This window comes from Rhopalosiphum padi, chromosome 2 (genome assembly GCF_020882245.1).
Source record: "Rhopalosiphum padi isolate XX-2018 chromosome 2, ASM2088224v1, whole genome shotgun sequence".
NCBI classification, from domain to species: domain Eukaryota; kingdom Metazoa; phylum Arthropoda; class Insecta; order Hemiptera; family Aphididae; genus Rhopalosiphum; species Rhopalosiphum padi.
In genome coordinates this window covers 27793404-27821014 of record NC_083598.1, presented here as the reverse complement: position 1 = coordinate 27821014, position 27611 = coordinate 27793404, and the positions used below count along the sequence as shown (strand labels likewise).

Here is a 27611-nt window from a genome sequence, read left to right as displayed (position 1 = left end):
CTGCCGGTTCAGTCCGTCTCCAGAACCGTCCGCATCTTTACAAGACGCCGCACGGCCGCAAATCGCACGCGTACAGACTATTCCCTTTTTATGCCATAAAATATCGTAACATATTATATTATTTAGACGCGTCACAATAGATAAAGCCGGTAAAGGTCTGTTACATGCCATCGTCGTTGTCACCGCGTCGCCACGTGTCCGGGGCCACGACGATAACAATAATAACAATAATATTATTACCTACAAATTCTAAGGCCGACGAGATAAATAGTGTTTTCAAATAGTATTTATCACACCTGTGCGACGGCGGTGTTTACTGCCCATCAGCTGAGTGCCTACCTTTAATATATAATATTAAAAATATCCGACGAACCATATCTCGTCGTCTTCTGCTGGCGACTGACGAATATCAACTTGAAATGCGCTGTCCGCTGATTCTATAATATTATAATCGCTCTCCGTTAGAACGCCGCTGCCGATAAATTATAACCATCGACATTTTATTGTTATCGATAGTGTTACGTGCATCGATATATCGTTTTAAATTTTATACTTACGCTTCAATATCGTCAGACGGCAATAACGAAAAAAAAAATCCGTCATAACATTTCCAAGGACGAATTCCTGAAACCGCGGTGGTTTCGGTTTTTGATTCATCGCACCGTGAAAGGTAGGTATTTGACCTTTTTCCATATCATGTTTGCTGTTGTTATTATTATTATTATAATTATACATGTTTTAATGATAATATTTCGTTAGAAATATTCGCTGTTACTCTCCTCTTATATCGTATAATATAATATTAAATATTCGCAGTAACACGCATACTAGGGTACGTGTACATAGGTGTATTAATTATTATTTGACAGAAAATGGTTACGTACATAATGTTTTGTTTGCGACGATGATAATAATAGTAATTACACGAAGAGCGCTAAAGCGTTTAGGTAAAAACTTTTCGCGGATAGGTTGCATGTAAAACACGTGTAACTTTGACTCTGTAGGTAAACACCGAGTTATTACGATGCGCATAATTATATCAATTTTGTAAAGAAAAAAAAAATACCGACCGCGTGTTGGTAAGATTTTTTCAACGATATATTTTGGTTTATTATCTTTCTCCGTTAAACATTCATGGTCACCACACAAGGTATTATTCGTTATGTAATCTTTGTCGAAAATAATTACATTTTTTCAGTTATAATATGCTTTGTTCGTTTGTTGGTTAGTTGATGAAAAATGTTCAATAAAATAGTATGTTTAATGATTATATGATCTTAACTCGAATGCGCGTGTTTTAAAAATCATATACATGTTATTTTATTATACAAGCTAGTTGTACGTTTATGATTTATTGCATTTTTGTGTGATATTATTTTAATCGTTTTATGTTTAACAATGATCTATTATTTTTTGTTTTTTGAAACAAAACAACAAAACGGTTTCAGGATTTGATCGGTAAGGCTGATATTTTGGTTTCATAATAATGGTGTAAGATTTTATTTTCGTTACTTACCGTTTGAGTGATTATTCAATCATTCGTGGTTTCAAGCAACAACGGCTTTCAATACTCGGCCTATACCATTTGTGTGGTAAAACACTAAACCGAGATCCGTTTGTAATCTTTTTTTTTCTAATTCAATAAGTTCACGCTAGTACCGACCTTGTGAACTACCTACCTCTAGTAATAGTGTAGTAGTCTTGTATTAAACTTGTTCAACTTTATTATAAATATTAATATCTAGAATACATAAGACTAAATATAATTTACTGAATTTCTACAGTTTGGTTTTTATCCATTATAATAATATACTATCAAAAGTATTTCAAGAGTATTATATGAGAAATTAATTATAAATTATGTCACATATCCTCCATAATTTAAATACTACCTATTACTGTTAAACTTAAAATTCTGTCCAATGCTTGTATCATGACTGTTACTGAAAAAATATTTTAATCGATGCAAGTATTAAATTTTCATCAGTATTATTTAATAATTTATCAAATATTATATTTATTTATTTAAGTTATAAAATGTATATATTTTTTTGTACCTATAAAGTTTTAAGTTTCCAGACGAAAAGAATATGAGTCAAGCTCAATATAAAAATAAAAACAATATAAATTGAGGTTATAGAACGAAAATATTAACCTTAACATGTCATGTAAAACCTTATGACACCCAAATCTACCGTCTAAAATCCTAGGATAAAATATGTATACCATATACCTACATACTTAGTTGCTCACATTTTTTTTTAATATCGTGTCAGTTTATCTGGTTTTTTTTTTTGTTGAAAAAAAGTGAATAATTTTTGTTGGTTGGTCTTTTTACCCATGCCACTCTTTCCCTAACTTAAAGGCATTGTGTAACCCTTAAAACCCTTTAAAATGTCGGCACATAAATCTTCGCCATTTCGGTCGCTGCATTTTGCAACAGTCACGTTAGCTAACCGAATATTAAAAATTCTCTTTTCATGTGCTGTCCGATGCAGCATACGACGTTTCATCATTTAACTACGGCGAGTATACACACTACACATAATAATATTATACAAATAACAGCTATTACGATGTGTTGACATATTACTTGCCTAAGTTTTTATTTGTCTCGTTAACCACCGCTGAGTTTAAACACTTCAGTGAAAAAATATTGTATTATATTTCTATTAATTTAAGACAAGACAGCGTAATACGCGTTTATTGCGTTATTTTATTAATACCTTCGCCTATTTGCACAATAAAACCACAATGCACTAAACGAAATTTTATTATTGGAAACAAATAGTTATTATTTATAAGGTCTTTTATTTAAACAACCGCAGTAAAAATATTTAGATCTGTAATTTGTATTTATTTTTTTTAATTTTACTAAAACCAGTTGATATTTATCTAAAAAAACATATTTGTTGTTTTATTAATTAATATTTGGTAATAACGTAATAAATTATTACAAACACATAAATATAAAAAATGATAACTGTTTGGATGACCTATCCGAACTACCAGGTGTAAATAATGAAAAAAAGAGAGACATAACTTTTTGGTTTTTATAATTAGATGGTAATACATAATGGTATTTAATTATATTCATGAACAATAGTTATGGTCTAAGGAGTAGGTCTAAGTACATATTATTATGTTTTTGTTCATTTTGTTAAATTATAATATAATAATATTAATATTTAGTCTTGAGAACGAATGTAGTAATTATATTTTATAATTCATATATTACATAATATTATTATTATTATAATTAAATTGTATATCATATTGTAGATTGAGTGTTTTTTATCTATATAAGACAGCCTTATTACAATTCTATATAAGTAAAATGCACATTTTTAATGGTATCAATATAACTATCATAGATCGTTGATAAAAATGGGGTTTTAATCAAACATTATGCATATATGTACTTAGTAAATAAACAATTTGGTTAATGGTTACAATCATCTTACATTATTTATTAGTGTAAAATAAAATAGATTTATTATACTTGCCCTTGTAATAACAAAATTAAGTACCTCAAATAGAGCTACCTTTAATTTCGTATTAAGAAGTTCTCCTTGCAAATATTTAAACAATATTACTAATAATATTTAAATAGTAACAAAGGAGGTCTTCCGTGTAGAAATTAAAAGGTAAACTAAAGAGGTCTTTTTGCCATAAGAAAAATATTAAAATAAAAGTAACGGAATCGTTATAAAAAGTCCGGTTACTTGTATATCTAATTGAAATTCATCGTTCGTTACAAAAAAAAAAAAAAAATACATACTAATTTATAAATTATCTTCTTGTTAGATGTATTATAATGTATATAGAATATTGTATACAATTATGAGGAGTTGTATATACTTCCTATGTAAAACTATTATGGTACTTTGAATCAATATCCAGTAGAAAAACAACTAATACTCGATTATACATACTACATAAGTCATTTAACTTAAAAAAAATAACCCAAAATTAATAGGCATATCTTTGAACATAAAATTCTTTGATATCCAATTTATTCAAACTAGGTACCTTTAAAATTATTTATTACCATGAAACATTATTATATTCTATAATAATTTAAAACTACCATACTTGTACAAGAAAAAAAATATAAAAAATTGAACATTTCCTATTATTATTAATATTATATATTTACGAATTTTTCTTTTTAAGTTTTGAGTATTTTTAAAACCACCTTTCAACTCGTATATAGGTCTGGCGTAATTGAAAAATAATACCGGTATTTATGTTAATACTGGTATCAAATACTGATATTAATACCGGTACTTACGGTATTTAAAATTTTTATTCGATAACTTGGAATTTCCATTAGTATTGGTTGTCGAAATTTTCAGTTATTTGGAATTTTAAAATTATACTAATTGAATTATTCATATATTTGACTCAAAACAATAATATTACCTCTGATAGCCTGATAATAAGTTTTTCTAAAGATTTTTAGCATCTCTACTATATAGGGCATAAGTATAGAATAGTATATTTTATTATTAATGAAAAATACAATTAAAATACAATAATACAATTATGGCATAAAAATTTGAATATTTATTTTCTTGATTTATAAATTTTATTTCTTTTTGTTATTATTTCGGGTTTTATGAAATCTTTAATTTACTGAGAGATTCGATATTTTTGATACTTCGAAAATACCACTAGGTATCTCTATTAGTTTAATATAACAGTAAGGTCTCTAAGTATCTCCTCTCTCAGCTCTAAATAATAATATAAACAATTATACGCCAATATTATAGCTAATGCATTAGTCTGAAAATGTGAAACATTGAATTTTTTTAATATAAATATTGATGATAATTATTTATTAATTAATAAATAATAGTCTATAAGTTGTAGCTTATGATTAACCATTGATACTATATTTAATAACTGTGTGAATCCGGCACTTGCCTAGCAGGATTATTTTGAACAACTCATATGAAGTCAATGTTTATGACTGTAGTGTTAATTTGAAAAACGAAGAAGAGCAGAGTTTAAATATTGAAATAGATAGCACCGAAATAGATGAACTTATGACAATGATAAATTCGTAAAATAATATTATTTATATATTGTTTTATAAATCATTCTAACTATATAAATATTAAAATATATAATTAATTAATTCAATCCTTATAAGTTATAAGCTTTTGGTAAATTGTACATTTATAAATTAATTGAGAAATGTTCGCAAAAATAAAACTTTTTAAAAAAAAAAGATGCCAATGCATAAGTTCAATTAAAAAATACAATACCCAAATTCCTTAAAAAATGTAAGTCTATCTTTTGACCTTAAAAAATATTACCTAATAACATATTAAATAATTTTCCATCTTCTATTATTTCATAATAATAATTCCTTTATTATTGTATTATTTTATTAACATAATTATCTACAACTTTTCGCGTGTACTAGCTCTATAATCTATATTATTTTTTAAATAGTACTGATATAATACAATAAGTTGATTTCTCAATAATTTTTATATTTTATTTTATTAATTGCGCCATGTCATTATAGAATGAAACAATATCTAACTATTAACGTTTTTCTTATTATTATCTAAATTTGTGCAACAAATTGAGTTATCAAATGTCATTTGCTCATTTAAATTCATTATCATTAATTAGGTTTTAAAATAGTTAATTAATATAAGAAAACAAGACCTACTTCAATTAACCAGCCTGACTTTTTATAACTACCAATTTTGTGTTCCTGTGATATATTTATGTATAATAAAATATAATGGTGTGATAAAATAATACTGTGGGTAATATTAATTAAGTAAATATTACTAATTACGTTCATATTTAACAACATTATGACTAGATTTATACAGGTGGACGTTACTTATAGTGTTTCCGGACCTTTCGAGGTCATGTTAAATGAATTATACAATAAATTGCGTGTAAATACACAAATCTGTTAATACTTTAACTAGTAATTACTGTTATCAAATAATATTGGAATACAATTACAATCTAATAATTCATGATAATTTTTGGAAATTAGGAGCGTATGTAAATATTCATATAACCTATGTTGGGTACTGATATTATCATTAATTTAATAATTATAGCTACTTAGATCTTTTATAAATATTTTGTTTATTATTATTAATTAGTAATTACAATGAATGAAGCTGTACACATAATTTTAAATTGTGATAATTATAATGGAGAATGATGATAAATTACTTATAAAATAAGATTATTATACGTCTTTAATACAAATATGAATTAAGCCAACAAAACAATATATTTCCCTAATGTATTTAATTAGTATAATTATTATAGTTTAGTTTTATATTATTATTACTTACGTATTATAATATTTATATTAGTATCGTATTTAAAACAAATAATTAATATAACAAGTATATACTAATATGTAGAAGCCACAAGACATAATAATTAAATTCATATTACATAAATATGTTTCACTTATTCTATATTTTTAACGTGTATAATAATATAAGTTATTTCACCTTATATTGTATTTAAGCACATTTTAAAATTTATAAACAATATGTTCTTTATAAAATAACTACAAATGCATGTTTAAAATAATTTTTTTTTTTTTTGTTAAATATCCGGTACCCAATTAATAAGTTTTTTTTTACTACATTACAGTGTCGTAAATTCCGGACGTCATTGTTTAAGTTTTTTTAATTATTATAAATTGTGTAGATCGTATTAAATAATAATTTAAAAAAACGATTTATTGTAATTTGTAATTTTTATACCTAGAAAAAAAGACAACGAGTGATGTTGATAAAATGACACGTTTTCTAATTAAATTAAATTAAATTATTTAATAATGATAAGTGTTCCGCGTGCTTTTGGCAAACTGAAAAGTCACGACCACAGATCTATAATACGAGTATAATATTATATACTCGCATTAGTTAAGAACTCTTACCTATGTATTTCTATTACATTTCAAATCAACTCAAAAAATCGTACTCGCCAATGATGTAATACGTTCGTAATATTTGTAAACACTTCCAGGTACCTAGTGTTGGAAATTTAAACGGTCGTTTGTCGCACATTTAGACATTTACATCGATCTCTCGCCGACGCCTATACCAAATACAGCGCGTAATGCCTGTACAGAATAATATATAATAGTGTTGTACACGGGTAGACTAAAAGTCAGCGTCATCGGTTGCGGCGATTTAGCGGTGTAACAATATAATACTACAACAGACCTGTCCGAAAAAAAAATGATTAAGCTCGTCGATCTCGTACCTGACAAATTCATTTCGTGAGGTCTCATCGTCGTCGCAATTAACGGTGTGGGTAATTCTGTGGTTTTTTTTTTTTTTTGGCGATAATACACACGTAGGTATACTCATCGTAATAATAATAACAATAATACGCAATGTGCAGCATAATGCCAGCAAGTTTGGCGAGGTCGACCGTATTAAAAACAATGCGACTATAAACACAACGCGTCAACATTTGGAGTAGGTGATATATAGCTGATATCACGCGTGTCTGCCGCCGTATACGAACATCGTAATATATTAAATAATATTATATTTTATATAGGAAGCGGCGGCGGCGGTCGGTGTGTAATACTACCAGTGCCTACGAGTATGTGCATTTTATTTTTTCGACGACCTCTAAAATACACGTTAGGTATCCGACCAGTTCTCCTCCGCGGATATAGCTGACAAACACGTTCGGACTCATCGTCATCGTCGTCGTTCGCGGTTTCGACGACCCTCCGGAGTCCGGACCGCGTTTTTGCAATGAGCGCGTATAATACAATATAATCGAGTGCGAGTTCGTGTGCACGCACGACGTCTGTCGCGAAAATCTTGTTAGTCTCGACCGCGTATACCGATTAGTTTATAATATAATAATAATAACAATAACGACAACAACAAAAATACTACGCGTATCATAATCGCGTGTTGTAATCGTCTCGTTCGCGTGTTGCAGGCCGCACGGAATTATCGAAAATATCGATAATCACCACCACCCGATCGCCATGGAGGACATCGCGTTGGGACCGTCGGTGACCCGACCGCAGCCGAAGACCGAAGAGGTGGCCATCATGATCAGGGACGCCGTGAAGGTATACGACAAGAGCAACGTGGTGTTCAGGGGTTTGAACATGACCGTGCCAAAGGGTAAAATGTAAGTATTTTTGACGTCGAATCCAAACTAAGCCGCTAGATAGTGCACGAGTTACCGACTTACCGTTGTCGTTTTTAACCTGAAGCATCGGATCTATATGATAATAATGATATCGGATGCATCCTTTTAACTGAATTATTTAAATTCGATTCTGCAGACAGTATTCTAAAAAAAACCAATTTTCAAAGTTTCGCGCGTTTAAAAATGCCCGGTGTAAGCCTACGAAGGCCAAAACAATTACAATTTATGATTTATTATTGCGTTGTGATTTTTTTTTTTTTGAGTAATAAGCATGTACTACTAATATTGTTTAACAAATAAATCCAAAAATATAACAACACGAAATACGTGCAACACGTTTGCACGCATATTCTGTAATAGTTAAAAGCAGTGATATAATGTTAAATTCATAATATATATTATTATCAAGGACTATATAATATTTATATTTTATACGTCTAAAGTTCGCGCGACAGGTCATTTTCGATGACCTTTATTTTTACTTATCTAATGACGAATACGACAGGCATACATATATTGAGATTGAAGTAAATTGAGATATTTTTGAAATAAAAATTACCTATGATGAATGTAAAAATGAATCATTACAGATATCAAATAGTGTTATGTGAATTTATAGAAGAAATATGTTTGCATCAACTTGATCTCAGCATTTGGACAGTTTATTTTTTTAGTTGCTATATCCTTCTTGGTGTTTGTAATGTCCACTTAAAAATAGAGTTTTTTCCAACTATAGTGCCTATTATGGTTGTAAGTTATGGAATCATAGCAGCCAGATGTCCATTCCAATGGACTTTCATTTCTACTCCCTTATAGCCTGATAATTTTTTTTTCCATATAATGCTATAACCTCTAAATAGATTTTCCAGGTTTCCGAACCTCTAGTTTAAGACCACTGCAATACACCACTCGTAATACCAATGAATCTATGATATTGTTATTTTACTGTGCAGGATAGTCGTAAACACAAATCGGCGTACATGATGTTATTATAATGCATTATATGATCTTAACTATCTACCTCTTGTGTTGGGTATAATAACTTCCGTAGGTTGCTATCATTATTATACCAGTGAATGTGTCGAATTTAACGGCATGTAGTTTTATACACCGACAACGAGTAGGTAGGTACCTATTTTATTAAGGATTTTCCCGATCGGTACAACATCAATCGTTTAGTAGAGCCGATAGAACGCCTCGGATATTTTTCACTTTTCCAATTATTTTCATCTCACCACAGACAATCTGATTAAATATTTGTTTTTTTTTTCATTTCCTACTGACATTTCGATTAAACTTGCATTTGACAATATTTTTTATTGTCAATTACGATATGTACATCGTAGACATCGGTAAGATGAGCTTCATAAGACTATCCAAGATCAATATTTATTTTAAATTGAACTTTCTGATATACAACTTCAATAAAAACAATAATATTTTTTGTTATGATAAATGATAATATAGATCTTTCTTCGATTAATATTTTATATATTCAGATATCCCAATATAATATTATTCAAGCCTCGTAATAATTGTAATAATAATCTAAAAAAAAAAAAGAAAAGTTGGGTAAGTGAGTATCGCTCTGCTGTATAGTAGAGATGGGGTGTAGGTCGCTATAATAAATGTGTTAAATTTGAATGCAATGATAGGTATCATTGTATACGAAAAACGATTCTGAACGGAGATGATTTGTCAGTATAGGATGATAAATTAGTAGGATATTATATTATTATTACCTATATTTAAATTGTAATATATCGTAATTTTACGCGATTTCGTAAAAAATTAAATTTCATACTTTCATAAAATTATTTCTATGTTGACGCTAGAAATTTTTTTTATAGTTGCTTGAAGGAAACTAATGAAGAACCTTGTATTGGGTTTAACCTTAGGTATAAATCACAAATATTTTATGAATTTTCAACTTCAAAATTCCTTGCAAATTTACGCGATATTAACATATTTCGTAAACATTTGAACTTATGCTTATCAATAAAAATCGTGACTAACAATTTTAGATTTTTTTTTACTCTGATAAATATAATTTATAATAAACCTTGTATTAAATTTTAAAGATTTTTTGGTGAGCCAAATTTTTTTTATTAGCATTCAATAAAATAAAACTACTTAAATTGTCTATAAATAGCTTAAAAATAGTCAAGATCTTTAGAAAATTTAATCGCAAATAGATTACGTTAATATAAACATTTGGTGAAAATTTAAAGTATTTACAATGTTTCGTTTTTGAGTTACAGCAAAATAAAAAAATCGATTTTGTCAAAAACTGATTATGCGTAAAACTTACCGTTTTTCCGTCACTCTTTTTAGGGTTTTTCCTAAGGTTTTTGAAAACTCCTGGAAATTTTTTACTCTTGACCCCCTCAAAGTACAAACTAGATGAATTTTCCTTTTAAAAGAGGGGCTGAAGTCAAAAATCAAAGCATTATTTCTACTCTAAATCGTAATGACAGGCACAAAAAAAAACATATATCACTGTAAAATCAATACATTCCACACTTCGTTCAGAATCTAAAACATTTTGTGATTTATGTAAATTGATTTAAACTAATAAAAAGTATGTGACTCTTGCATTTTGTTAACTTAATTATTTGAATTGTACACAATGCTTAACGTTTCACATGAAATCTTTTTATAACTTAAAATGTACCTACAATAGTAATAACTCATTTGTTTTTTTTTTTTATCTTAGCGAAATATATTTATATATTCATTTATTATAATAACGCCTAAGAAGGAAAAAATTGCAATAATAATATAATAATGCGTCATACAATTGGAATACATAGTTAAATATAATGTTTAAAACGTAATATTTCAAAACTTAAATCAGAGGTAGTAAAGTACAATAATATACTATTTAGTACTTAAAAATGCACTTTAGGCTAAGATAATAATATAATATATTTATATATTGTTCTTTATCATTATTAAACTACTATAATAAAAATCAAACATAACACACGAGAGTAGTAAGCGATTTACTGTTAAATAATGAATATTATTTTTCTGCTAAAATATAAAATAAAGTGGGTGTTGTTAAATTAATCGATTGACCATAAAATTATATATTATTTAAAATTTTTGGACAATATTTTTTACCTTTCTATAAATTATCAACCCATATTATTGCTCATAAAAAAATAAGTAGACATATCAATGTCATTAAGTTGTATATCGGTGGAGTGGTTTGTTTTATTTAACTTAAAATAAATCGTTTCAAAAACCTGTTTTGTAAGATTATATTTATTGGTTTTAAGCTATAAAGTGGAAACGGAAGTACCAAATAATAAATGCATTTTTAAAAATAAACACAATTTAAGCTAAACAGTAAACATAATATTTAACATAAAATATATAATTAAACTATCCACAGTTTCGGCATAAGAAACATAGGGTACATGAGTTGATCGAGCAAAACTAAGTTTTTTTGATCCGGTGGAGTCTATTGATTCGATAGACTGCTTCATTAGTAATATTTTTTGTAAAAATATCCGAACATCTCAGATCAAAATTGATAAAAAAAAACCATCACTAACATTATACCATCAATTCAATTATGTCATGTGTTATTGAATAATTAGTATATAATGTATACCTAAGTAAACAACTGGAATAATAATTTATCGTACGTAGTCGGCAACGTTAACGCAAAATGTAATAACTATAAATGCCTATGCGATTATTCACATTAACACAATAATAATAATATATTAGTATTTCAAGTTCGTATATTTTGATCAGCTGTTCAGTTGTTGGTGTGTGCGTATTTGTTGAGAACGAATTATTGCCAGCGGTGGTCAGTGTAGTCGAGCACGGTTCGTCTCGCGGGAAGCACGTGTGCGACTACTTAACAGTATTGTACAAAGATAGAATAATTATCTAGTTAAAAAAGTAATAATAGAACATACAATTTAAAACGCGCATTTGTAAAATAGAATTTCTCACGATTTCTGCAATATTAATTTACACTCATCATAACGTGTGTATATATCGCAGAGAATGAAACAATGATATTATTATTAGTACTTACTATAAAATAATTACAGTTAAACACACGTAATAAATGTGCATGTAAAAATTAAGACAACCTAAAAATAAAATCGAATTGCTACGATTAATACCTCATATATATAAAAACAATAATAGATACATTGTAAATTAAATTAAAATCGTGGAACAAAAAAAGTATATAGGTAATTGATCTCAGATAACCATTCTATTTAAGTATATAATATATACGTATATGAATAAAAAAATACTAATTATTGCTATTTAGATAAATTTATTTACCTAATCTAGATTATGCACAACACTGCTATTAAACTGTTTTTCGGAATGTATGATATAATTTCACCTAAAAATACAACGATTCAAACGCGTTAATTCCAATTACCATATTTTCATCTTTTAATTATATTATAATCATTCAATTTTGATTTTTGAAATTTGAAATTTATAAGAACAGTTAATACCAACTATTCTAATATTTGGTGTTTTTTTATGGCGTTTTAATAGTATAACTGTGATATTTTTTCTAAGCCTATTATTAGGAATAACAATAAAATTATCCTTTTACAATTTCATTATTTAGAAAATAATGATAAGAAAATTTAAAAATTTAAATTTAGACTGAACGACATTTTAAAAAATAAGGTATCTGCTTTATAACTTACATTTAAAAAAAAATGTTGTACTGTTATAGGAGCACGGCTTGTACTCCTTAAAGGCTATAAAAAATATAAGTGTTTAAGTTTACTTGAAAATTTCAAAATTAGAATTTTAACAGTGGTACTATTAAAAAAGAGAACGTGAAATGGGAGTGCAGGTCATATTGAGTGAATTTTATTGCATACCTGTACTTATCGTAACTATAATACAAGTAATATAATATGTCTGTGTAATAGACAATCGTCTCGAGGGTGGACGAAAAACATTTTATTTTTGACGATTTTCGTCGTCTTTTTATTAGATTTAAGATTACATTAAGGTAACTATAAGTTATTAAGTTTGTGCCGCACTATGATTTATATGAATAGTTTTAACCGTATTATGTCGTCGATCAGATATATATCGACTGTTCAATATCGTCGTATAATTCCATTCGTATCAACACGGTACAAAATAATAGGTAGGTGCACGAGTGCCACTAAACACGTGGGAAAAAGTAATAAAAATCGTATACTATTATACCTATCGTTGTATATTATATACCACCTAAATATAGGTTAGCGCGACCATGTATAAATTGTATAGAGAGTATTCGGAAAAGTTAACGAACGGCAAATGGAGTTTTCGATGGCCGGATGGCTGGCGGGTATATACCAATTTTCCGTGTCACCGTAAAATCATCCCCACGCGCAGCGGAGCAAAGTGAATTTCCTCGGATGTAAAAACATCATTCGATTTTTCTGCATTATAATATTATATATAATAATTACATTTCGTCCTTAATAGTCGCATCTTCTAAAAACCAATTTTCTTCCGGTTAATGGGTATTTTATTATCATTATATGTATATATGTATATATATATATATATTAAAACAGTATACACTAAATCTTAAAACTTTTTACTTTATTATTTATACCGTATAACGTGGACACCAATTTATGTATGTATAAATATACTCTATACTTATAATATTAAGTAATTCGTAAAATAAATATTAAATTCAATTTTTAACCCATTTTTTAAAATTATTTAAATTATTTGAAGTAATTATAATACTAAATCTTTGCCAAGAGATAAATCTTTACTCAATTCAATCACTATTTTTCTATTTCACTTTTTGGTAATATATAATATATAGATATATATATTTTTTAATAAGCAACAGCTATTTTCAATGTTATGGATCAAATTAATTTATTAAATAATAAACATTTAAGAACAGACAAACGATTGCTCTAGTTATACATTTGAAATTTATTTTAATTAATGAATAATATCCTATATCTAGTGGTACTGGAGTATTGTGTATACGTTTTATTTTTATAGTTAAAAAATATATTGAATTAAAAATAAAAGTATTGATTCAAAAAAAATGTTGTAAATAAAAAAACAAATACAAATATGTTGTATAAAGAATAAAAATATAAAAAATGATATTATGGTGTAAGTTTAAAATACTAAATATAAAAAGTATAATAAAATGAATACTTAGGTAAACAATTATAACTAATTTTCTTAAAAAATAATAATAAATAGCCAAGAGATTATTTAGTTTGGTATAATGGTAGAATCACACTGTTTAAAGTTACGAAATGTGGAAATTGAATATGATATATTATTCGTTTTAAAACACTAACTGTGGTGGATGTTGTTTTAATTTAAAAATGATGGCAATTATACAAAAAATTAAATAAATTGAATTTCCAGTGAAATTTTAATTAAAATATTTAAAAAAATACATATAGCGTACATAATATATTATACTTTATATTCCAGCATTGGATAATACTTATAGTTTTATATTAATATACTAAAATCATGGATTAGTAAAGAAATATAAAAATGCAGATATGACTTTAAAAAATATAATGATTTTTTTTTTCATGACATGTAAAACAATTATCATACTATAAAATGTATATATTATATACAAATAGATTTTTTATGTACCTAATAAAAAAAATTGAAGATTATAAATACTATGATAATAATATATTTCCGATACCAAATCTGTAATATTATATTTCTTCTTTTCAGGTTAATTTAATACATATATTTGATTTAATGCTATTACTAGGCATTGAAAAATAAATCCAGTAAATTAAATATTTTTTTATTTATACTTCGAATGACAAGCACTTTCACGTGACCGTCAGGATACTACTTATTAAATTCCGGTTTTGTTCATTTCCTGTTATTGTAAGAACAGTACAAAAATATACGGATATGTAGATGTTTGGCCTAGCTTATTCCTTATAACTAAACGGTTTTAATTTATTTGATAAAATATTAAATTATAAAATAAATACATAATAAAATGTTCAACTAGTAACGCGACATGTATCATTTTGAAGTAAATACACATTAGGTATATCAAAATAAAGCTACAATATCCATTACGTTAATAATATAATAATATTAGGTATCAAAATTCCAGACATTGAAACGCTATGGATTGAATTATTTGTTAAAAAATTGTATTTTATAACTGATTTAATTCAACCATGTTTAAAAGCAATGATATTTTAATATTTTTTTTTTTAAATGTATCAAATGTTTTTGTTAGACTTTTTAAGATTAATTATAGTATATATTATTATTCAAGAAATTGTATATTATATTTATTAATTTTAAAATTACGTTGTCTAAATTTAATCTTATGTACAAGTTAATAGGTATCAAACTTTTAAAATATATTGCAAATTTAGTGTAAATTGACTTCATGACCTAAAAAAAAAAAAAAGAATATAAATATTAGAGATGGAATAATAGTATTACCTATTTAACTAAATAATACACTTATTGGTATACACAAATAAACTAAGTTGACTACAATAAATTACGGATCATCATCATACGACTTTTATAAACTAATAATATTTCTATGATCTCCAACCTCTAGTTTCAGTTAAAATAAATGTATTTAATAACTGGTTAAATTAACCTAAATAGACTCCAACTCAAATTATTTTATACTTAAAAAGCAAATTTAATCAAATTATGGTTTTTATAATTTTTAAATATTATATTACAAATTTTTAAGAATTTTTTTTAAAAATACTTACTTTTTTACTAAATTGTTTTATGACACTGAAAAAGGTGTCCTATGATAATATAAACAACTTATTTTTTCAAATTCAAACTTCTGTATTTTATTGTAAATTATTAAGGTAATGGTTGTCTTAAATATGTTGATGTACTTGATGTAGGTTTCTATATAAATATGAATCCATTCAATTTGTATACTACCTATTTGTAAAAAATGTCTGAGTATAATATTCAAGTAAAATATTACATATTATATCTTTTATTTTATGTTATACCACTATTAATTAAGGATGCTAATTTTTAATACCTAAATAATGTTTAATATAATATGAACAACTTGATTGAATTAAGCAGATTGCGTAAATTATACTTTAAATACTGTAAATTTCCAATTAAATATAGTTTACTACTCAAAACATTGTATACCTACAATTATAAGAAAATGCATATTAATTAGTATGACAGATAAACATTATTGATTATCATATTTTAAGTACCTTATAAAATACATAATTACACGATATGAACTTATTAGTAAAATAATATGAATGGTGTTGAATTGATAATATTCTTTCGAATTTCGATTTATGTACATCATAATTCTTTTTAAAAAAATTTTATATTTATATAAATTTATTTAACAGTAAAAAATAGTGGATTTTATTCGAAAAAAAGATATTTGTGTCACTGTAGACATTAAATGATAAAAAAAAATATAAGTATTTGAAAATATGGATTTATTTAAAAATTCTAAAAATCAGAATTTGAATCAATTTATTATTAAAGGATAAAATAAGAGGCATATTGGTGAATCACACTGTATAAATATTAACTCGGTATGTAACTATATATAAGTGCATACTACTCTTTCCCCTATCAATAGTAAACATATACTTTTCCTACTCAGGAGAGGACTCTCTGTCGGTTAAGCGATCTAACCAATCTTGTCACTTAGAGTATTAGAATTCTATACACGGACGAACACGAAGATTTGAAAAACCCATTTAATATATCTAAGGAATATACGCAAAAATCCCTAGAAAAAATGTATTTTCAAATAGAAATATAATCAAGTAACCGCTCTTTATCTAAACTCTGCTCTAGAAATGGAACTTTAAATTCCATACAAGCTCAAATTATGTAACATTATGAAATGAAATCTAATTCGCATAAATAATATTATACACTTTATCTAGAAACATGCTATAAATAAATAAGTAGTACATTTTATACAAATTGGTATGGTTTTTGGTTAGATTAATAGATATATGATTTTTTAATTAAAAAAAATTCAATAAGAAATGCAATAGTTTTTGGCAAATGTTTTAATATTTATAATTTTTATATGCTATAGTGTACTTGTGCAATATAAAACAATTATTATGTGTATAAATGTGCATTAAAATTACCAAAATGTGTATTAAAAAAATAAAAAATATACGGTTTCTAATTACATTGCGAGTATTATTAAAATGCAATAAAAAAACTGGAATTAATGTGAGAATTTTTTTTTTATTATATAATTTTAAGTAAGTACGAAGTTTAAATTTAGATATTAAACATATGTTATCAACAAAATTAAAGACAATTACATTTTATATTAAATTTGCAGTTGATAAAAATCATCTATGAATTTGGTAATAATATTATGTTTGATAAATTATTTAAAAAAATAATTTATAATTTATATTTACATAATTATAATTAAATGCAAGTGATGATTAAGGTAATAACCCAATTCTGTTTTACAGTTTTACACCCACATGTTATGTTATATTTTATTTTATTTAAAACTCGAGTTAATTACTCGCATATGCATTATACATATATACTCGTATTATATAATTTTAATATCTGTGAATGTTTGAATTTTAAATATTCACGTTTCTAAATGTGTAATTATGTAATTAATAAAAGTTTATTTAATAAACCATTCTTCCAGAAGTTTTTTTTTTCAAAATAAGGTTTGGTGTATGATTTTCGTATTACTGTCATATTGTTGTTGTTATAATTTTAAAATACTTTTAACTAATAAATTATTCTATCCAAGGGTAGAATTAAAATTGAAATAAGTAAAAAATGTGTACATTTTTTTTCTGTTTAAATAAAGACAATAACGTGTATTATAGTTATATGTATAAATGTATATACAAAAAAATATAATATATTTTAAATTTTTGCGTTATTTTCAGTTATGGACTTTTGGGACCTAGCGGATGTGGTAAAACAACGCTTTTAAGTTGCATTGTCGGTAGAAGCGAACTGGATTCTGGTGAAATAATGGTAAAAGCGCTTAAAAGAGAAGATATCGGATATATGCCACAAGTAAGAAATTTAGTACATTATTTTTTGAAATCATATCCAATGGGTGATAAAAAAGAAAATAGATATATTATCATGAAGACCGTATATATGTACGGCTATTGTTAAAGCGGATATTGTTGGGTACCCATAAATGTCTAACGGGTCAGTTTTATGTTTATCATTGAAAATTCAAGTATAACATTAGGGATCAAAAACCCGCAGAATTATTGTTGGTCCCGATTGATATATTCGGTGTGAATAAATGTTCTAGAATTCTAGATAGTGGACACAAGCATAATGCCGTTTTTGTATGGAATATAATATTTCTCATATTTAATTTTTTTTTTAAATTTTTATTAGATATTATAAAATACATTTTTTTCTTAACTCGATCTTCTTTACTTCAATTTAATATTTTTTTTTCTAAGGACCTCAATTTAACGCAATTATGTGTTTGAATTATAGCCATGAATATGCCTGTTACTTTATATCACATAGATTTATTCAGGATAGAAAATCAGATTAGGCGAAAATTAATGTCTGTAAGACGATTCCGGAGCAATAATTGTGCTCGAGTTAAGCTATTGTTTAGTAACTTCGATCTGGTTTTCTCAGTTTATGCATAATATGACGTGCACAACTGAATACTATCCCTATCTATTCAACTAGATATTCAATTTTAGTTCATTTAACAGAATAAATGTAAACAACTTCGATAAATGTATGCAGATTTTATATATTGTGTCTAAATGTTTATATTGAAATAATACACTGACGTTAAATTATTTGCATGTACTTTGCCACAGCCAAAAAGATAACGGTTATTGTATTTATTTCTTTGAGAATATACGTAATATATTTTATACGTTAAACCTATTAATCTTGTGGAAATTTTTGTTATTTCAGGATTTAAATTTACATGAACATTTAACAATATTACAAACATATAAGTTCTATGGTGGTATGCTTAACATGAATAAAGATGAAATCGCAAAAAGAACCAAAGAATTAGCGTTACTATTGGAACTTCCATCTGATAATAGATTAGTTGAAACACTTAGGTAAATATTATCACTAGAAACTATAATTTTATTGAATAAAAAAACCCAGTCACGAAATTTATTTTAAAATTATAACATATATTTTTTTTAACTTTAATAATACGAAGAAGAAAATATTAATTTGCATCACATTTTTATATTGCTAAGTTGTATTCACTTATAATAAAATATTTTTTAAAATCGTATAATATAATTTAATTGGTAATGATTGGGAATTTCTATAAATTTTCTGTTTCAAAATAAAATGCTACAATCAAAAATATAATATTATCTACAAGGTGATTTATTTAATGCAAGGTTTTGTTATTCAAAAAAATATTGACTTTTTGAAGATATTTCTTTTAAGTTGTTAAAAATACTATTTCTTTAAAAAATAGACAAATTCTTCTGTATTTGTTGTTTATAATTTTTTTAACTTTTTAATATTCCAAACCAAAATATAACTTTAATTTCTTTGATTTATAAAAATCAAATTTTAAACAATTAGTTTATATTATGACATTTATGTCAAAAGTATTTAAAGCTGATATTATTAGAGAAGTGGACAACAATTGTATGTGGTACCTTTACTCAACAAAACGTATGAAACTTAAATACTTATCTTGCTTGTAAACTACTCATCTAAAATTCTTTTAAATAATTAAGTAATTTAAAAAATATTATGTTTAGAAATAATGAATTTAAAAAAAAAATAGTTTAAATATAATAACGATAAAAAAGGGAAGTATGTATTTACTTTTAACTAAAATGTTGTTTTTTTAACGATCATATTTTAAAAATGTACAAATATATTTGTTAACACATTTATAGTTTTAGATACTTTTAGTGTCTTACGTTATGTAGATTGTCTAATAACTATTGTGATTTTTCTAAATACTATAATATTTTTATCAAAAAACATTTATTTTTATTTTTTTTGTTCTTTTTAGTAATGTTCAATTAATTTCTACAATAGTTTTTTGCTTATTATTTATTATTATAAAAAGTACTAATATATAAAGGTACTTATACGTTTTAACTCAAAAAAACTAATTTGCTATTTTTAAAAGTCATGAAAAATCTCAAAGAATTGGCTTTTATATGTACTTATTTAAAAAAGGTATCATTTAAAATTATTTTGACTACTATCAGAAATGTAGTTATGTTATGTCATTAAAAGCGTTCTAGCGTTCATATACTTATTTTCTGTCCTTGATCTTTCAAAATAAAATACAATAATCTAATTTGGGAAACATTTTACATTTCAAACCATTCAATTAAAATAATTATCAACAAATATAAGTGTGTAATTTTAATATGTATTATTTATGACGAAATAATATTATAATTTTTTAACTTAATTATTTCATTCTGAAATTGGAGTGGTATATATAAATAATAAGTATAGTTTAATATATTACGAGCCTGTACTATGCACCTGAGTACCTCTAGGTTAATTGTATAGAAATATTATGAATGTCATAATAGAATAAATTATAATCTTTTTTTTAAGCGGTGGACAACAAAGAAGAGTGTCATTAGGAGTTGCTCTTTTGCATAATCCAAATATTTTAATATTAGATGAACCTACAGTCGGATTAGATCCAGTTCTAAGTCATAGGTATACTCACCATACAATAATAAATAATTAGTATTTTAGATGATTTATAAATAAATCTAAACGTGAAATTTACAGTATTTGGAACCATTTGGTGTCCTTTGCTGAGGAAGGAAAAACTATAATCATCACGACACATTACATTGAAGAAGCCAGACAAGCTCATACAGTGAGTCTATACAATAATATAGTTTATTAGTTATTCGATAATAATAATAATTTAATACATTGTTTTTAATATTAGATTGGAATGATGAGAGGGGGCATTTTATTGGCTGAAGATTCACCTGAAACTTTAATAGCGCGATGTAATACAGCTACTTTAGAAGAAGCCTTTTTGTCACTAAGTTATAAACAAGAAACATCTTCCAATACTCAGGTACCTTTAATTGTATATATGTATATACATTACTAATCATATAATAAATAGGAAACGGCTAATTCATATTTTGGTTTTGGCTTTCAGGTTGATGATTCATACAAAAAGTTACCTTCCAAAAAATCCAACACAAAATTAAAATTCGATGACGGGTTCTTCCGATTAAATCGAATGAATTGTCTCTTGTACAAAAATGTATCATTGCTTTGGCAGCAAAAGTCGTAAGTAAAAATGCAACGAATAAAAAAAATGTTTTTCTTTTTTAATGAAAACTATAATATATTAAACATTATGCTGTACTCATACATTTCCAAATACATTTACGTAATAATTTTAGTAAATATTAAAAATCACATTATTCTTTAATGATCAGATTTTTGAATAATATCTATAAAAAGTATTAGAAATAGGTTTTATTTAATATGTACAATATAAGAAATAATTTTGAATGGTTATAATATTTTAACGGGAGAATATTATTATTATATCAAAATATTTATTTATTTTATATCAATTATTAAAAATATAAACACGTATGTATTTTAATTTTAGGTTTTTAGTTTTCCTGTTTCTTCTGCCTTTAGTGCAAACTTATTTTTTTAACCTTGCAATTGGTCATGATCCGAAAGGGCTGTATATTGCGGTAGTAAATGAAGAAATACAACATAGACAATCAGGGGAATGTAAGCCCGAATATTACAAAGGATGTTTCCTCGATAATCCTCAAGATGTAATAATGAGTTGCGCATATGTCGAACAAATGAAAACTAAATCAATGAATATTGTAAGTATGTCGAACTAACAAAGTAAAAACTTGAAAAATTGTTCATTTTAGCTAGATTAAGCTTTTTATTATTTATTTCTGTTTACTAACTTAAGTGTACAAATGCATAATTATTCTATTATTATTTTTTACAAATTAAAGTATTAAAAGGATTTAAAAACTGCAATATTTTCTAGTTTCAAAGCATTTTATCCACTCGTATGTATATAATATAAACTATACGTATTTATATGAATACATATATAAATGGGTTATTCCAATTTTAAATTATAAAAATTCTAAGGATTAAAAGTTAGGTAAGTACAATAATTGAGCAGGAACTTAATATCATAATCCTAACCGTTTTTGTTACGTATACAAATTTGAATGACCCTGGTGTGTGTAATAAATGTATAATATTCTTTGATAAACTAAAAATATGCTTATAGTTGACAAGGTATAATATATTAAATTCCATTACTTTGTGCTGTGCATAATAAATAGAATGGAATGATATAAAAATATTTGCAACAAATATTCTGGTTTTTTTCATTTCTTTTAAATCATATTTGGTTAACAACGTTAAGCCATGTGTGGTCTCAATGGAATTCATGCAAGGAACTACCATTTTCTTCCAATGTCTTTAACTTTATTCTGAAATTTACAATATATATATATAAGATTTGTTTTCTCATATGGTTACAACATAACATTTGAATTGCTGATTTTTGATTTTCAAAATCATAAAAAAACAATTCAATAGCTATAAAAAATATATCAATATGTTGAGTATACATACTCAACACTTGCTCAATAATAATAATAATAATAATATAATGTAAATATTATATATTATATCAAAATTTTTCATACGATTGCAATGTAATTTTCTGGTTTTAAATCGGAAAAAGTATATTAAAAATCAAATTATCAATCAATAGAAAATAAAAAAAATAAGCAATTATATTCATTTTTTTTTATATTTATTATTATTTATATATTTTTTTTCATTATTATTAATTTAATGGTATTCAAGTATAAATTTATTATGTAAACAAAACCAAAAGAAAGCAATTTTTTTTTTGTATGTAATTTATTATTTTTTTCCTTTTCAGTTACATTATAACGACGTCGATACCGCTCTAAAAGCTGTAAAGAAGAATGATGCTTGGGGTTTATTATATTTCCCTACTAATTATACAACATCTATGGCTGTACGTTTCGTAAACGCCTCTAGGACTTCAGACTTAGACGTAGAACTAAGTACAGTACAGGCTTGGATAGACTTGTCTGGTAAGTGATTGAAAGTTTCCATGTTAAAAGCACATTACCAAAAATAAAGTTTAAAATACATAAAACTTAAATTAGAAATTGGGAGTAATAACTATATTTTAGTAACAAGCAAATACTTTTAAAATTAAAAATATTTGACACTAACAGGTATTTAAAAATAATATATTAAAATTTGTAAATATTTTTAAAAAGCACGAATTTAATTTAATTTTAGAGCCTCTTAAAATGAATAATAAAATTCAACAAAAATACTTTATAAAGTAGATACAAAATCAATTCATATTTCGAGAAGATTTTTAACGTTAATTCATGTGTTTTGTTTTAATCGTAGATCAATACATTGGAAATATGGTCAAAGCGAATGTTATTTTTGGTATGCAAGAGTACTTAGGTGTAGCATTGACTAAATGTAATGTTAGTACTAAAATTGGAAACACTCCTATAACGGTTTGTATATTTATAATAATATTCACGAAAAAAAAAACATAATAATTTAATTATTAATGTATTTGTATTATTATAGTTTAAAGAACCAGTATATGGCTCGATAAATACAACTTTCATTCATTATGCTTCGGCAGCCATACTGTGTCTGTAAGTATATTAATATTATTATAAATACAATATTAAGGAATAATAATAATACTTAAATTACATATAATATTTAAACTTGAAAATTTTAGTTTTGTTTTAAGATAACACATAAAAACAAAAGGATATAATTTTCGTACCTACTTTAATTGTCTTATTTTTGATAATGCAATTTTAATTAAATTAAATATTATCGTTCAGTCTTGAAAACATCGGAACAAAGGAAAATTTCCAAAGAGTCTGGTATTAAAATCTGTTAATACGAAAGTTCGGAACAACTTAAATAGATTATGAGAATATATAAAAGAATGAGAAGGTTGGAATTCTTCTGTTGAAAATCGTATTGCGTAAGGCACATACGATGTGAAAATTGTATTTATCAGATAAACATTTTCTAAATGTTGTAGACATAATATTTTTCTTCATTAACTAGAAATAATAGTTATAGGTTCTTTCAATATCACAGATTATGCTATTTAAAAACCTTTTAAAGTTGCGTGCTAAACATAATTTAATACTTAATACGTTTATTGTTAATTTAAATAGTACGAATATTTTATATATTAATATACCTAACTAAATTTTAATTTATAAAAATTAAATATATTTGTTTTAAATTTAGTTCATATATTATAAATATTATTATTTATTATATTATATTTTATGATAATGTGCATATTTTCATGACATGTTGATTAATTATTCATAAATCTTATTTTGTTAGTATTTATTAATAATATAAAATCGTACAGTTGTAATACAATAAAATCCAACAATATTTAAATTTAAAAAATAGTATTTCTCATCTAGTTAGTAAAGATTTATTAACTTTTTAAATAAAAAAAATAATATATTTACATACATATAATATAATATGGAGTTGAATTATTTTTAAAATACATATTATGAAAGCTTTATGAAAAATTATAATATTTTTTTTTCTTTAGAAACTTAATGGTATTTAAAAATAGAATTTTTTAGTCTCTGTTTAAATTTGAGATTTTAAAATAAAAACTATCTGTAGTTTGATATTTTATGATAACACCATCACTTTTGGTATTTTTTTTGTTCTGTAAATGCATAAAAATCTATGTATTCGTCAAAAAACAACTATAAACGAGTCAAAATACACAATATTTTTTTATGTAGATTTCTGTATTTATTCGAATATATCAACTTTGATTTTTGATCGTTTGTCTTGTACCGTTAACTTTCAGTGTACTGTAGTATAAATGGCCTTGCGTTACTTTTATTTACATAAACAGTATTTTTGCTCTTATCGGTTCATGACACTTTGTATTTATTTTACCAACTTTAAATCACAAAATCTAACTGAGTAAAACTGACATTCATATATTGTTTTTGGTTAGTCATTAGTGATTGACGCATAAGGCAAATGCAAATAGGTGGCTGTATACTCTGTATTCTGTTGGAAAATTGATCAAAAGTCGTTCGCGGGTGGCAAAGAGAAAGAGGGAAGAGGGATTATGGAGTAAGTGGGTAAAATCGAGTAATCAGAAAGGAAAGGGTAATAATACAGCAGCGAGTCGCGAGTGGCGGAAATATGTTGACGGAAAATACGCAACATCCTATTAAACGTTATTTTAACACAATATAATATACGAGCACATAGTGCTTGTGACTTTAGATGTCTTCAAAATAATAATATCGTTTCTCTTGTACACGCGTTCCGTATTCGTGTAATGGAGTATTCTGGTGAGAAGGGATGAGTGCATTATTGTTATTCTGAAATGGTATAATGACTATTTTGTTTGTACATGGCAACGAGATAAAGTGTCATATGTATTGTGATACAAATGATTAAACTTTGGATACGATTTGTTTCGACAGGTGTTGTTACTATTTGCCGGTACTGTTGACAGCGGGTTTGATTTTAACGGAGAAAAAAGAGGGCATGATGGAAAGGATGATGGTTTCTGGTGAGTATATCTTTATTATACATATATTTTTAAATTACAAATTCAATATGCGAATGTAATATTTTTTTGCCCGTATATTTCCCCACGGGGCTAGTGTGGTTACGCATGTCGATATTGGGAAACATCCAATTATAATCCCGAATCGTAAACATGCTCTTTTGCAGGTAAACAATATAAAACAATATAAATAATAAATAGCGGAATCGGGACGGACCATAAAAAAACCCCCCGAAATGAAAATCAAATAAACTCTATAATTACTGTCCGTTCATCACACCTTAGGGCTTGGATAATGATTGTCAAACCATTAAAATATAATTGGCCATGTTTATTGCAGGTATTAAATTCACCGAAGTTTTAGTGTCTACAGTCATAATGCAAATGATAATACACGTTGTACAAACGGCCATATCCATGTATGTGATGTACATATACTTTGACAATCCTTATTTGGGAGATCATTTTCCCACGGTTCTCATACTCATACTCCTAGGAGTGGAAGGAATGATTTTCGGTAAGTTGACAAATTAAAATCACCGTTAACTCTAAACAGTTGTAGTTGTTATTATGACACACGGTTCATCAATTAAAATGTGTAGTGTTTCTCTAATGTTCGATCTAGCTATTAACTTATTAACTATTTATTATTGTTGATTATCATCAGTATTAATATAAATATGTAATTTGTTTTTGGGACTTATTATACAGTCGTGATATTATCGATTATAAAAATGTTTGTTGAATTATACAGGTTTTTTAATTGGTGCCATATGCAAAGATTTCATATTCGCTACGTACCTAGGCACTGGCAGTAACTTAATGATGTCTTTTACTTGTGGTAAGATCTTTTAACAATAATTATCAATAGTTTAATATGTACATACATATCTGACCTTTTTTATAGCTAAATAATGGAAAACAATATTAACCCAATATGCAAATTCTGCATTATATACTTAATACATGATCGTACTATGTTATAATAGTTAAATTAAAAAATATTAATCTATTGGCATTATTTGTAAACAGGATTGATTTGGCCTTTGGAAGGTGCACATTTTCTGCTCAAATCAACTGGTCCTCTGTTTCCATTGACTGCACCGGTCAGGGCTTTGCTGGCCGTCACCGCTAAAGGCTGGTCCTTTGACTCCGAGCCTGTATACATGGGACTGTTGTCCATATTTGGATGGTCAACTATTATGATCATAGCCATATTCATCACTAGCAGAATAAACAAAGATCTATGGATCTTGAGAAAATAATATGAGAATACGAATTGGTCGTATCTATTATGTATATTTCAATTAACATATTATTTGTCATAATTGTATACAGACAGACAGCGGCTAGTTTATATGATACCAATGTTCTACTTACAACCAATCTGAATATAAAATGAATTATTTATTTTTTAATTTTGATAGCAAAACAAGTAAATTAATTTATATTATTGAATACATTCTACCCTATGATACTATTTTAGTATCGTGTAATTATGGCAGACTTCATAGATATTTGGAATGATACTCTTAATCATAATAATTTAAATTTTAGTTTATCCAAACATCTGTGATTTCTAATGAAACTTCGTGTAAATTAAAATTTTGAGTAAAAAATAAAAATAATATGTAACTGTTAAATATTGAAAATATTTGAGTGACTTACTTTTATAAATATTTATTATTGTTATTATAACTTATTGTATTTATTTTTTTTATTAAATATAAAGTGTAAATTATTGATTCCATAA

At 25.8% G+C, this 27611-nt stretch overlaps 1 protein-coding gene across 2 annotated transcripts; it reads left to right on the top strand.

Annotated features, from left to right (window-relative positions):
• The first annotated feature begins 14 nt into the window (after nt 1-14).
• On the top strand, nt 15-27611 carry LOC132920521 (ABC transporter G family member 23-like). Of its 2 annotated transcripts, none has more exons than XM_060982979.1 (16): nt 15-670; nt 7969-8166; nt 18126-18258; nt 19144-19298; nt 20791-20898; nt 20974-21064; nt 21140-21274; nt 21362-21495; nt 21827-22058; nt 23153-23330; nt 23662-23777; nt 23854-23924; nt 25773-25861; nt 26199-26375; nt 26613-26699; nt 26891-27611. In XM_060982979.1, the coding sequence occupies exons 2-16, from the start codon at nt 8018-8020 to the stop codon at nt 27121-27123; spliced, it is 2088 nt and encodes a 695-aa protein (XP_060838962.1). In that variant the 5' UTR covers nt 15-670; nt 7969-8017; the 3' UTR covers nt 27124-27611. The 2 variants fall into 2 exon arrangements, with proteins under 2 accessions (XP_060838962.1, XP_060838963.1); XM_060982980.1 differs by lacking the exon at nt 15-670 and adding an exon at nt 1442-1458.

Excerpts from the sequence above, each read along its gene's own strand:
- LOC132920521 (XM_060982979.1), top strand. The coding sequence starts at position 8,018 with ATGGAGGACATCGCGTTGGGACCGTCGGTGACCCGACCGCAGCCGAAG. Across the intron at positions 23,778-23,853 it reads TTGGAAACACTCCTATAACG|TTTAAAGAACCAGTATATGG; the intron begins GTTTGTATATTT and ends GTATTATTATAG. Across the intron at positions 26,376-26,612 it reads AGTGGAAGGAATGATTTTCG|GTTTTTTAATTGGTGCCATA; the intron begins GTAAGTTGACAA and ends TGAATTATACAG.